The 15,388-nt window shown below is 35.1% G+C and overlaps 1 protein-coding gene across 4 annotated transcripts in view; it reads left to right on the top strand.

Annotated features, from left to right (window-relative positions):
- Positions 1-15,388, top strand: part of LOC111050597 (membrane-associated protein Hem) — a 110,600-nt gene that overhangs the window by 69,603 nt on the left and 25,609 nt on the right. For all 4 annotated transcript variants that reach the window (XM_039441612.1, XM_039441613.1, XM_039441614.1 and 1 more), the window contains exons 8-11: positions 9,230-9,489; positions 9,839-10,012; positions 11,783-11,987; positions 14,868-15,000. In XM_039441612.1, the coding sequence (XP_039297546.1) occupies positions 9,230-9,489; positions 9,839-10,012; positions 11,783-11,987; positions 14,868-15,000 (772 nt within the window). The remainder of the gene's footprint in view (positions 1-9,229; positions 9,490-9,838; positions 10,013-11,782; positions 11,988-14,867; positions 15,001-15,388) is intronic.

Genomic DNA, 15,388 nt, shown 5'->3' with positions numbered 1-15,388 from the left:
GTTTACACAGCATTTTCTGTTAAAACAGTTAAATCCTCAAGTTTACTGTCATAACAGTTCCATGGACGTACAGAAAGATTTATTGTTTTCAATTCAGTTACTATAGTAATTTCTATGTTTTATATTGATCTTGTAATTGTACTTTCAATTCAATTTTTCAATTCAATTTATTTGCCATATATACAAGATTTTTACAATTACAAATTCGCATAATAATTGGGTACATCATACAGAAATTCAGAATATGCTCTATTCTAGAAATAATAAAAATAAATTACATATAACATAACTGAAATCCCAGTTGTACTCATTTTACCGGCAGTAATTGCTAGCAGAGACATGTGTCTGATCGCTAGCAATGAGTTCAGTTCAAATCATTGAAAGATTTTTTCTTATTTTTTCTTCTTTATTGGAACACAAAAAAAGAACTTTGTTGAAATTCACAAAATCACAATTTTATTTTAGGTATTCACCAAATCAATCTATTATGTGTAATTTTATGATTAAAAGTCTATTTTGAAAAATATTTTAGCTTTTACCCATTCATCAATATCTTTTGTAAGTTTTTTGTTTATTTTATGGGTGAATAAGTTTAAGGTAATTAATCAGCATATTGCAGTTGTGTTCATACTGTCTTCTACTTACTGAAAGTCTGGAGAATCTGACCATGAATTTCATTGTAATCGATGGACGAGTGTTGTAATTGAGAGCACGGATTGTTGGTAAATGTTTAGTTTTATTAATAGAAAGGATTAAGTTTTTTATATATTGCTGTCTTATGGTGAGAACATTCATTTCTTGGAAAACGTCCCTACTAGGATAGATCCTTGGTTTGCCCAAGGCTGCTTTGTCTAAAAATTTCTGCAAAATGAAAACTTTCTTTAAATGAGTATCATATGCGCCACCCCACACCTCCAAACAATATGTGAATAGAACATGTGCATATGCTAAGTAGATATTCCTTACGATTCCTTATGGTTTGTTAACTGATTAATTTTGTAAAAAGTATGTATAAGGTATTTCAACCTGGAGCATAGATATACTGTATGTGCTGTCCATTTTAAATGATTATCCAACATAACACCAATATATTTTATTGATTTCACTACTTCTATTTCTGGACACATGCAGTTTAGAGGTTCGTGTCTGTCTTCAGTTGAATGTAATTTGAGTTTAAAATTTGGGTGTGGTTGTCCAGATTCATTGGGAGAAAATGTGATGAATTTAGTTTTCTTGTAGTTTAAAGTTAAAATGTGACTCTTCAACCATGTATAAATTTCCTTTAGTCCAGAATTAGCTGATTTAAAAACATCATCCCAATTTCTACCATGGAACAGCAGAGCTGTATCATCAGCAAATGAGACAATGTTGCAGTTGGGAATATTTAGATTGAGCAAATCACTGACATATATCAGAAATAGGAGAGGAGACAAAACCGTTCCTTGAGGTAGTCCATAGTTCCCAAGATTTTGGATATTTGTTTCATTGTTGAGTGTGAGGATCTGGCTTCTATTAGCAAGGTAACTATCAAACAACTTGAGAGCACTGCCTCTAACTCCACACATCATCAATTTCTCCAACATGAGTTCATGGGGCACTGTGTCAAAGGCTTTAGCCAGGTCTAAAAAGACTGCCAGACTTTTTTGTTATCATTGAATGTGTTATCAACCATTTTTGTTAACTTTAAGATTGCATCAGTTGTGGATTTGTTACTTTGGAAACCAAACTGGTTTTTATTTATAAAATTGTTTTTGTCTAGAAAACTCGTTAACCTAGCTTTTATTATCTTCTCCAATATTTTAGAAAGATTCGAAAGAAGACTTATTGGACGATAATTACTGGGATCATTTGGGTCTCCACCTTTATGTAATAGCTTTATTACTGCTAATTTGAATTGTTTTGGAAAATAACTTTCGGATATACATCTATTCATTAAACTAGTTGGAGGTTTAGAAATGCTAAGAGCTACCTTTTTAAGACATAACGATGATATTTTATCATGTCCTGGTGATGAACTGCTTTTTAGATTGAAAATCGTGCTTATGATTTCCTGTTCATCAGTCGGCTGAATAAAAAAACTATAAACTGGAGGATTGTTAAACACTATATTCATATCATTATCGTGACTTCGACTATCATTTTCAAGTAGTTTATCAGCATAAGTTTTACCCACGTTTGCAAAATGATAATTTAGTAGATCTACATCAATTGATGGTTCCTTATATGTCCTCTTTTTATCTAGCAGCTCGTTTATGCACTCCCACGTTTTTCTTGGATTATTTTTATTTTGTTCCAGTTTATCATTGTAATATTTAATCTTTTCTTTTTTAATTATGTTACTAAGAGTATTACGGTATTTTCTATATCTTTCTTTTAATTCTATGTTGAATGGTTGCTTTGTTAATATTGTTTGTGTAATTTATCTCGGTTCCTCATTGCATGTATGATACTTTGAGTAATCCATTTCTTTATTGGTTTGTTTTTGTGGGATAACTTTATTATAGTGGTTCTTTTATTAAGAAGTTCTGTGAATGTTTTTGAAAACAATTCAACAGTGTGATCAATATTATGATTTTCATTGAAGATGTAATTCCAGTTTTCATTTTCAAAATCAGAGTTTAAACCAATGTCATCCACTTTTATCAAACTATGTTCAACCCCAATGGGGTTTCTGTTATTATTACTATTTTTATTATTATTGTGTGAGATGTGGAGTGATGTACTAAAATGGTTAGTTATTGCAGTTTTCCAAATAATTCCTTTTACTTCATTTTTTGATTTTATAGTCTTTAAAGAATATATGATCTAGGCAACTACTGGAATTGTTTTGTATCCTTGTAGGCTTATTAATAAAAGATTTATATCCTTTTAATTGAAGATTATATAGGTATTCATCTATCAATCGGTCTCTACCAAGTAGATCAATGTTTATGTCGCCAATTATAATCTTACAGCAATCAATGTATAAATTATCTAAGCATGAGTCCAGACCATTGATAAACTCATTTATTTTTAACGATGGGGATCTATAGAGTCCTACAATTATGAATTTTCTACTTGCAATGACACAATTAACAATAATAGAATTCGCTTCGTCAATCGTAGCTGTTATCTCATCGTACTTGATAGAGTTATCTATGAACATACAAAGACCATCGCTTCTCGAATATCTTGCCTTTTTATCAATCCTACTATAACCATTCAATTCATAAATCTTACTATCACACTCATCCATGATCCAAGTTTCGGACAATAATATTATTTGATATTTAATTTTTGATTCATTCAAGTAACAAGAAAATTGTTCAAAATTTTTCCGCATACTCCTTATATTCATGTGCAGAATATTAATACTGTCATTTAGGCCTATATTACAATTAGTTAATGCTTGTAAATCAAAGAAGTCATCTATTTCCAACGTTTCATAATGCTCAATGTGATTATAATAATCTAATTCATGAGAAATCATGCCTATGAAAAATTATAATGTAACAACAGAAAGTAATATGGTAATAAAATAATAAAATTACTGTAAAAAAAAGAAGCAGCAAAGCAAAATATAAAATTGAATAAAAAGACATTTTTTTTGTGATTAATTTTCCAGAAGGATTTAAACAAAATAATTATCAATCAAAGTTGAAAGTTCATTTTCGTTCTCTATGAATGAGTGCAAGTCCATAATATATATTAAATAACAGTATAGATACCACTCTTATCCAGGGATGCTGCTCCTGCTTGTCCTCCGGTCCGTCATTGTTGTCGGCTATTGTTAACTTCTTCAGTGTGTGGGTGTCGAATATGCAAATCGTCCGCGAGGCCTCATCTTTTCTGACGAATATCTCCCCGTTCCTTATCCAGATGAACCTTATAGTTGTTTTTCTTCGCATTCACCTTTGTTTCATTGAATAGGTGCCTTGTGTGAGGAGTTAAATTTTCATTAATAAATACCGGTCCATCTACAAGGTTTTTATGAATGTGTGTGCTACGCAATCCATAGGGATTGTTATTACTCTTTTCTTTTTGGTATGCTTTGAAATTTGTTAGCCAATTTTCTCTGATTTTTCTTGACGAAAATGCAACAATAATAGGAGGAACCTTTTTTCCATTCTTGATAGGAATTCTATGCGCAGCCTCAATTCCGAGATTTCCATCATTATTATTTATTTTGAGAACTCTTGCCGTTGCTTTGATTATTTCATCAATATTTTCATTCTTTGTTACTGGGATTCCATGTATTTCCAAGTTTTTTAGTCTTCCATATTGCTGTAGCTCTGTTAGATCTTTTTCCATCTGGAACAATTTTGTTTTCAAAGTTTCATTTTCCTTTTCCAGGTTAGAGTGATCCAATCTATATTTTTCAATTATTTCATTATATTCATCGATTTTGTCAGAGAAAATTTTACAGAATTTCTTAGGTCAGAAACGTTATCATTTGTTTTTTTAATTTCCGCTTTCATCTCTTTCATTTCTTCCGTTATGGTATCTCTTATTTCCTTCTTTAGTTCAGCAATAAGTTCTTTGCTTAATGATACTTGGTTGTTTTGCATGTTTATTAAGTTTTTATTTGTACTCTTGCATGTATTGCGACGCCACTTCCTTGTGGATTCTTTAGATAATTTCTTGAAATTAATCTCTGTAAAATTAGCGCACAGATAGTGGAAATGAAGTTTACACTCAGAACAAATTAGTATAGTTTTTGAATTAAATGCTCTGTTACAGTTGCAATCACACTTTTGCATAGCGTTTATTTCATTATTATTTAATTATTTATTGTTTATTCTATAATTGAATTATTACTATTGAAGAATGAAAGAACAGGGAAGAGGGTACGTCAAGAGGGCGACCGAGACTTATTAGGGTAGGGAAGCCCCTGGATAGGATAGGAATTTGATAGGAAGGAACTTTGGATGCTTGAAAACGAAAATTCCTAATAGAAAATAAAATAGAATTTACCAGTTTGCTGTAGTTTGTAGGTTATAAGCACTATTATTGTATCGAGAAGCACTGGTTTGAACAGTCGCACAGATAAACGTTGATAAATCGGAGAACGAAAAAACACAGCCGCTCCGTTCGGCGTCTGAACTGATACTGATACTGATACTTGACGTTCTTAAACAAATTGTATTTTTGTAACGACATTAGGACAATGAATGATTTTGATTTCGTTTGACTTACGAAATAACTGTGACAGGACAGCAACGGTCTTCAGTACAGCAGCGAATCTCCGGCTTCCTCTTTATTGTTGTTATTCGGTAATCCATTTCATTTGGGTTGAGCTCTTGAGATGTATACTTATCGTGCAAATAGCTATGGAGTGCACAGTGTAGCTTCATTCTTTTCATTTTTAATTCAATTTTGTCCAGCTTAATAGCATCACGGATCTCCCACTCGCCACTTGTTATATTTACAATCGCAATATACGAAGTGAAACAAACTAATTATTTATATACAGTCGGAAGTCTTGCGTCTCTGACACTGTAATATTAGGATGGTTATTAATTGTCTTGCCTGTATAGGGACTGTACATTAAAACTCAAAACTTAATCACAAAAATGTATTCTCCTTGATTTGGCATAAACAAACGATTTCAAATTTTCTCCAAAGTCCAGTTTCTTTGCAATTTCATTTTCAATCGAGAGTATCGTGAGTGAATTGAGCTTTTCATTTACCTTTGTAGAGCGCAAATACATTTTTATAGGTTTTACTTTGCTAAAAAAACTACGTTCTGCATTAGCCACTGCACTAGCCACGGGAATTGTTAGGAAATTAAATTCTGCAACCCACAAGTTTGTGAACATGTCTTTGCTGTTGAACTTTTCAAATTATACCAAACACTTCGCTCGCTATGAGAGAATTGGAGGGGATGAAAATGTTCAGAAGGAGAAAACAATAGCCTATTCTCAAATTCGGAGAATTTTCTGGTACCTCTGCTTGAGTACCATACATGAACATGAGATCAGCAAACATCACATGCTCCAGTTTCCAAAGAAATTGATTTAGACAACAAATACTATAGTAATCTGCTACTTATTATTTTACATTGATATGCAGATAATATATTATGAAAGGCGCCAGGCGCTTTCTTACACTCAAAACACAACACAATGTACTCCGCGCAATCAACTATGTCCACTCATATTTCACGCAGGCGTCAGACGAACAACCAGTGAACAGTATATTTATTATTTAGAAGAAGATTGGAGATCATTCACTTCCACAAGCTGTTCAAATCTAAAATTGGGCAAAAATTCAGTTTTTTATGACGCCGAGGCGCCCACCAGGCCTCGGCGCCCAAGGCGACCACCTCGGTCGCCTCACCCAAGCGACCGCTCTGTATATAAGTCACTGTTTTTGACAATTATGGTGGGACAACTTTCGAACCACTCTATACCAAGTTCAATTACTCTCTCCCAATTAATTTCTTGTGTGTTATGGTCTACAAAAGTTTTCCTTTTTTTGAGCGGGGTATGATTACTAAATCTTTTCTCTGGAACAACGTCTTTTCACACGAAGTGAGCATGCCGTACACAATTAAAATACCGTATTTAATCTAAGGTTCACAAGACAGTTTTCTCAAGGATATTGACACAGAATATTGGCAATATGGAGAGAAACAAAGAGACAAATTTCATTTTATCACAGGCTATCCTGTCTTGAGATACAATGTTAGGTTACCAACTTTTTACTTTTCTGTAAATCAGTAAGTGAATTCTCAGTGAAGCCTGCTCGAGAATATAAACTTACTGACGTGCTATTCTTGAATCAAACCTCCCAATCGCATCATTCTAGCAATAGACCAGATTCAATGCAGGAAATTCTCGGGAAATTGTGTTTTCAAGAATCATGTCTCAGTCACCATTGATTGTGATGAAGCTGATTTGGTGTTGGATTGAAGAGGGTTTTGTGCTCTTGGAAACGTTTCTGGATTTTTTCACTATGAATGAATGGTTTTTGAGTTATGTGGAAAAATAACAGGTATTTTTTAAGACTGTGAGGTTAGTGGAGGGTATTTTTTCATGAAGAATCATTTACAGACTACTTGTACCAAATAACTGAAAGATCAGAAGTACAATACATTCTGCAAACATGTATCCTCGCTCCCTTCTCATGTTTCAAGTGAATGAACAGAAAAATTAACTATGAATTTGCTAAGCTGTGAATCCATGAGTCTGAACGAAACAGAAAATAAGCTGCTGAATCATGAATTAACGGCAAATGCCATAGCAAAACCAGTTACTTCAAGTGGATGAGACAATGGAGATTTGCAGGGATATGCAAGTACCCCGCATTGTATGCTCAATCGGTAGATGAGTTTTGTGTGAGTGTATATCAGCAATCGTAGCACAACGTGGTGGCAATTTTGGAAACTGGAGTGTATCCCAATTAGGTAGAGTACTAACAAAATGGGGAGATTTTTTTTAATACGTTTTTACATGTTTTTAAGCATGTAGAAGTGATTTTTACAAAAATTGAGCAGTGACAATACGGGGTCTCCCCGTAGTGTACAAACCTCCCCTTAATGTGCTGTGTATACTTGATTGTCTCCCCGTATTATACCTTGTTCCAACACACACACACACACACACACAACACACCACACACACCCACACACACACACACACACCACACCACACACACACACACACACACACACACCACACACACCACACACACACACACAACACACACACACCACACACACACACACCACACACACACACACACACACACCACACACACACCACACACACACACACACACACCACACACACCACACACACACACACACACACACACACACACCACACACACACCACACACACACACACACACACACACACACACACACACACACACACACACACACACACACACACACACACACACACACACACACCACACACACCACCACACACACACACACACCACACACACACACACCACACACACCACACCACACACACACACACCACACACACACCACACACACACACACACACACACCCACACACACACACACCACACCACACACACACACACACACACACACACACACACACCACACACACACACACACACACCACACACACACACACACACACACACACCACACACCACACACACACACACCACACACACCACACACCACACACACCACACCACACACACACACACACACACACACACACACACACACACACCACACACACACCACACACACAACACACACACACCACACACCACACACACACACACACACACACACACACACACACCACACACCACACACACACACACACACACACACACACACCACACACACACACACACACACACACACACACACCACACACCACACACCACACACACACACACACACACACAACACCACACACACACCACACACACACACACACCAATACCCGAAAACCACTTTCTTGGACTCAGGGGACCTTGAAACGTATAGAAATTTAAAAATTGGGGTACCTTAATTTTATCGGAAAGCAATACTTTCCTTACCTATGGTAATAGGGCGAGGAAAGTAAAAATAATGAATGAAAAATATATCAAGTAATAATTAAACAATGGATGATGATGATTAAATGTATGTTATATCAGAAAAAGTTGTGAATTGCAAGGAATAAAAAATATTACTTGCTGAAAGTATAACAATACTTCACGTTTGCAAGCAGGAATGAATTCACTAAAATTTATTTTTAATTCTTGAAGAAGTGGAGAAAAGAAAAAGAAGAAGGAAAGAAAAGATTATAAACCAATCACTCTCAGCACACTCACTCACCTAGCGCACTTTCTAATAACAGCTCATTTTCCTTGTGCGAATTGCATACCACCAAAGTCACAATATTTAAACCACGAAATTACATTAAATAAAGTCTCTAAATATTCAGGCATAAGACCTCTAAGCCATCTATAAATTGTTGTTTTAAAAACAAGCCGATTCTGTATCCTTTCAATTTCAATAAGAATATTATTGAAAAATTTAGTGCCAAGAAATACAAAAAAAAAAAAACAACAGTTTTTGCAGAACTGTGAATCGGGCAATGCCTTTTGAATTCGTTTTCATCCCCATATTTACGCCACCCTTGATACGCCTCTGTGTTCAAGTGACGTTTATAAATGTTGTACTGTCTTATATTTTGTGTGCATCTACATAAATTAAACAACTGTTTGACAGCTAAACCAATAGATTTTCTCATTTCTTTATCAGGACATACAGACACCGGGAGAGAAGGAAATTCCTCAGAACTGCTTTGAAAGAGATGGGCTTGATCTTCACTGATCAACCAGGGCTTCTTGGGCCCAAAGCTTTATTGATATTCATTGGACTCAGCTTCGCCAAGGATGAAGTATATTGGCTGTTGAGGCACAATGACAATCCACCTCAACAAAAAAACAAAGGCAAAATAGCAGAGGATCTTGTCGATAGGCAGTTGCCTGAATTGCTTTTCCACATGGAGGAATTAAGAGGTAGACATGGGTTTGTTTGTTAATGAATTAACTTCATAATAATAAGTTATTCATTATACCAAAAATGATGTTTTCGAATTCTGCAATACTTGCGCTTATACAAGAGAACAATAGTAACTTGTTATACGGAGTAACGTTTCTAGTGGTAATAACAAAATATCAATCTGTGTAAGAGATGATCTAGCCAGTTATCTATTTTCACAAGCAACATGTAATAAGAAAAGTAGTTAGTTAGCTTTACATATTAATGAATACAAAGTGATATTCCAATGAATTAAAATTATATCAATTGTTATTTCAAATTTCGTTGCAATTTAATATCATAAATAAATGAATTAAATTTTTTCAGTTCTTGTGAGAAAGTACAGCCAAGTAATTCAGCGATATTACGTGCAATACTTGTCGGGATTTGATGCAATAGCTTTAAATAAAATGATGCCCAACATGGCCGTATGTCCAGAAGATGAGAATATAATCTTGTCATCAATCTATAAGGGTATTTCAAATCTGTCTGTCAAACAAGGTGAGTGAATCAATGCATAGAATTAATTAAAAACTTAGCATTACATAAAGGGCGCAATTCTCTTCATGTTGTGAAAGAATAGTTTTCAACCATGAGGGTGTTATCTGGAATGGTAGAGCAAATACGAAGAGAAACGGTGATAGGGCGAAGACATTTATTTCTCCTAGCTCCCACACTGTTCAATAAATGACCAATTCAATTGAATGAAAAATCCAACACCAAGCTGGGGCTAAAAAATCCCACTTCATTACAGATAAAACAGTGTATTAGAATCACTTTCTAATGCAGTGTAGTCCAACTGAATTACTAGCAGAATTCATATATTTTTCCTTATCTTTAAATATTATTGAGTTAGTAACTGCGATTGACAGGTTATATTGTATCCTGTATTAAATACAGGATGGCCTGTATTCTGTAATTTTCTTGCTTGTATTTATCGAGAAAATATCATATCAGCATGGTTATTTTAATTGCATCATTCATTATATATTATATCGTCATGAATGTCACTCAATAGGTTTATTAACTCTCTACCACTCAACCTCGACATTACAGATGCAATTAAATAAATAATACAGTGTAAATTAGTTGATGAGGTGAAGAAGTTTGGCCATCAATGTGCACTCTATCACTTAAATCACGTTGTGAACAAAACAAAGTAACAACAAAATAAATAGAATAATTCATACATTAAGAAAATTAAACTAATCAACCAGAATTTTATAAACTATGAGTTATATTCTTCCATAATAGGAATGTAAAATGTCCTTCAATAATTCATTCCACTCTATTAATCCTATAAAAGAACTTAAGTATAAATGAAGGTTAATTAAAAAATCATGTACATAATTTTCAAGCATGTTCTTAGTTCTTTACTATCTATAGTTCCATAGAATCTGGAGTTTTCACGGTAAGACAACAGTTTTTTTAATATTATTACTAATGTAAAGTGTATGCTAACAAGTATGATTTTAATAATGAAGACATCTCTCTGAGCTGAAAATCATTTGAGATAATGATTGATCCGGAATGAGCTACGATTAAAATAAATTGACCATTTTTTACTGCCTCTCGAAGATTGTTTGCATCTTTGAATCGGAACAGGCCTGAGATTTTTTTGAATAATCATTTATTTCGCTATTAAAATAATTATCCGATCTGTTAGATTGTGATTCTTTGTTGAAAATCCTTAGGTCTACTTATCTCAAAACTTTATAATATACTAGCAGGTAACCGGTGCTCCGCAAGGGCCTAATTAAAAACTAAACAAACTAAAAAAATGAAGTATTGAAATCTTGAAGAATTTAAAACAGGCCTATAATCAGCCTCGATAAATGAAGAATCAAAATGCAAAATTTCAAGTTAATCAGTTCTGTAGTTCAGACGTGATGATGTCGTAATTCGTGTATTCTCTATTCCGTACATGTATAAGCCGATATTATATCATTTCCTTTACTATATTATAGATATAGATGTATAGAATAGATATTCCATTGAATTTCGATAGTATTGTAGGGAATTTTATTAAATAAAAGATTCGCCTTGATTACATACACATGTTAACAAGAACATCTGAAATCATTCAAAGTAATACCATGAACAAATAAATAAACCGTTCAGTTCAAGACGATACGAGATGAAGTCATGATCAAAGGTGTAAACAATAAATATTTGCTGAATTGTAAAACGTATTTCATTTTTGTAGAGGAATTCGAAATAGAATTTCTTACATTATTCTAAATGATTATTTCAATTTCTGATTTATTACAGTTGAAGACAATGATTTATTCGATTTCCGAGCTTTGAGATTGGACTGGTTCCGCTTGCAGGCTTATACATCAGTCAGTAAATCCCCAATATCACTGAAGAACAATAAAGATTTGGCCTCACTTCTTGATACTATCATGTTTCATACAAAAATGGTCGATTATCTTGATGAAATCGTTATCGAAACGTCTGATCTCTCAATTTTTTGGTAAGCTGTTTTCACTCCAACACCTTCTTAGCCTTACTACTGTGGGATATCTTAGGTTTCCAACTGTACTATACTTAACGAAAGTATTTCTTTTAGTGATAACTCTACCAATATACAAATTTCATCTTGTCCTTTTTGTTTTTCAAATAATTTTTCAATTTTATTTCCCTCTTCTCCGATTAAATTAAATTTTTAATACATTAACTAACACCAACATTCTAAGAAATTTCGTTATTTTTAGCCATAGATTTCCTAAAGAGTAGGAGGCTCTGAGTGAAAATGGTATAATCTTATGACTTGAAGCCTTATTTATAAACGATTTTTAAGAACGTTTTTAGCATAACACGTTTTGGGAACCAATCGGGATAGTCGAACCATCATTCTGATTGTTTTTATTATTGGTTGCTAGGCAACTACTGCGTGCTTGTCTAAGAACGTTATTAAGAATTTCATATAAATACGGACAAAAGTAGGTTTGCTTGTTTGCCACTTGTTTCGCCACAATTGGTATATATTTTCATCTCTCAAGCTTCATTCTAAAATTATTTGACTGGACATTTTTTCATATTGGTGATTTTGGCCCTAATTTAACTTTATTTTTTGAATCAATTCCTCACCATTGTTAAGTGAATATAGCTGATTGTGTGAATGTAGTAGAGTAATATTCTACTATATTTTTAGTAATTGAACTATATTGTTGGTCTCTAGTACACTATAGTCAACTACAGTGACTACTCTTTAGGAAGTCTACTATATAGTAGAATATTATTCTATTATCTTTCTGTGTTGAAAAGTTCATTTTGTGGTGGATATCCATATTGAATAAAACAATTTGATATTATCAAAACCACTAATTTATTTATTAAAACAATTTAAGATACTAGCTTTGGTTGTTCCCCATCATCAATATATCTAACAAACTGTAAACCTAAACATTGAGTAGCAGAATATAGATAGATAGATAGATAGATAGATAAATGACTTTTATTTACACTTTACAATAAAAGTGATGTGGGCGAAATTGAGGCAATAGAAGCCCCCTCTTCCATTTAACCCACAATGATAAGTCACATAAAAATATACAGAGTTGATGAAAGTTATGGAAACAGTCTAATATTGCTTTTACAAGGATAATTAAACTGTGAGTTCCATTGGGAATTGAAAAAACTACCTAAAAAATAATTCCAGTCAAATGAAAGCAGTAAGGTTCCAAGCGCTGTAGTACTAGCGCTTCATTGCGTAAGCTGACGGTCATATAAATGACAATTAGATTTGGTTGTTACACCAAAACTCAGTGTTGTACCAAGGATTGATAGTGTCATAAAAATCGCAATAGCTATTTTGTATTAAGAGCGTAAAGTGCTACTTTATTGCTTGAGCAAAGTAGTTATCCCAATTCACTACGTGTATTCATAGCTTTGTATTATTGGTCAAGTTTGCAGACGAAATCATTATTCTTCTAGATTAATGACATCAATTTCTAATCGATACTGTGATTATTGTGAGAAAATTTAATAAAACATCTACTACTTAAAGTATAACAACTAGATATTTATAATGGCGTAAAACCTGCCATTGATAATGGTGTAAAACAGTTTCCTTATCTTTATAAATGAGTAGTTTTCCCAATATTTTATCACGTACACCCTGAGTACCTTCAGAGGTAGGTGATTGATACCCAGGTGTTGCTCCTGGACGACTTAGCTCAGTCGTAATGTGGGCGGGGAAAGGAGGCAAGTCGAAGTTCCTCTTCTTCCTTCTTTGTGCCTTAGCTGGCGTGGACAGCACCTCCTGATGCTTCTGACGGCGTGAAGGTCGCTCTCTACTCTGATGACACCACTTCGAGGTAATTTTGTATTGGCCTTACGGCCTCGGTTCCGCTCCAGTATAGTAGGAAGAGGAAGGATAGACAGGATGGACGGCAGCCAACGGGCCGCTGTACCCGAAGAGGATAGACGGTAAGGGACGGCAGCCAACGGGCCGCTGTGCCCTGGGAGGATGGAAGGATAGGGACGGCAGCCAACGGGCCGCTGTGCCCTGGGGGGATGGATGGATAGGGACGGCAGCCAACGGGCCGCTGTGCCCTGATAGGATGGATGGATAGGGACGGCAGCCAACGGGCCGCTGTGCCCTGGGAGAATGGAAGGATAGGGACGGCAGCCAACGGGCCGCTGTGCTCTGGGAGAATGGAAGGATAGGGACGGCAGCCAACGGGCAGCTGTGCCCTGGAGGATAGGTGGAAAGGGATGGCAGCCAACGGGCCGCTGGGCCCTGGGAGGATGAGAGGAAAGGGACTTACGGCAGCCAACGGGCCGCTGTATCAGGGGAGGAGGACAGGGACGTACGGCAGCCAACAGGCCGCTGTATCAGGACGGGAGGTCAGGGACGTACGGCAGCCAACGGGCCGCTGTACAAGGACAGGAGGTCAGGGACGTACGGCAGCCAACGGGCCGCTGTACAAGGAACAGGAAGGTTGGGAGCGGAATGCTGCGGTCTGGGGCTCATCCGGCGTTTAAATACTCTCCCAAAGTAGAGGGGATGGAGTTGCGCCGCCGCCTGAGGCGGTAAGAATCGTCTCGATGCGCGGAAGATGGTGCGCCATCGGTACCCTCTTTATCTCCGCGGTCAGCTAGCTTTGCTGATAGCCGAGCGTCTTCCAATAATATTATTAATTATTTAGCAATATTTTCCCGTCACAATTTTACTTTGTGACAATTTTTCATTTAAATTTCCAATCTTTTTATTTAATATGAAGTAGGTGTCATTCATCATGAATCTCTTTGTTAGTGAAAGCTCTCACTACACTAGCTCAGCATGTTATCTTTCCATTTTTAAAGTTTGAGATTAGTAATAACTTATTTCGTAATTTACATTTTTCAGTTTCTACAGTAAAATATTCGAAGATCAATTTCATATGTGTTTGGAGTTTCCTGCTCAAAATAGATATATCATTGCATTCCCATTAATTTGCAATCATTTCCAAAATTGCACACATGAGTTATGTCCTGAAGAGGTGAGTTCTACTATCTTTTAAAAAGATTTAATTGAAAACTAGAATACTAATAAGATATCAAGAATTGAATTAAACAACAAAGTCTTAATAAGACTTGAAGACTCAAAGACCCAATGACTTAATTAATCCATTAAACTTGGAATTTCTGCTCTCTTTAAAATCATTAAAGTCCCATCTAATCTCAGCTGTCATTGCTCCAATATTTCATGTACCAGTGCATTATTATCTCAGAAAAATGAAATACATATTTAAATTCAAAATTTGCAGTCCTAGAAAATAAATAATATATTATGAATATATAGGCACATGCTCGTTTGATCTTACACAAGAAATTAGTATTTATTTAACGTTATTTATTTCATTCACTTGAAAAAATGGCATTAATATG

Source organism: Nilaparvata lugens, chromosome X, assembly GCF_014356525.2.
Source record: "Nilaparvata lugens isolate BPH chromosome X, ASM1435652v1, whole genome shotgun sequence".
In the NCBI taxonomy this organism is placed as follows: Eukaryota; Metazoa; Arthropoda; class Insecta; order Hemiptera; family Delphacidae; genus Nilaparvata; species Nilaparvata lugens.
This window is presented reverse-complemented; position numbering and strand designations above follow the sequence as displayed.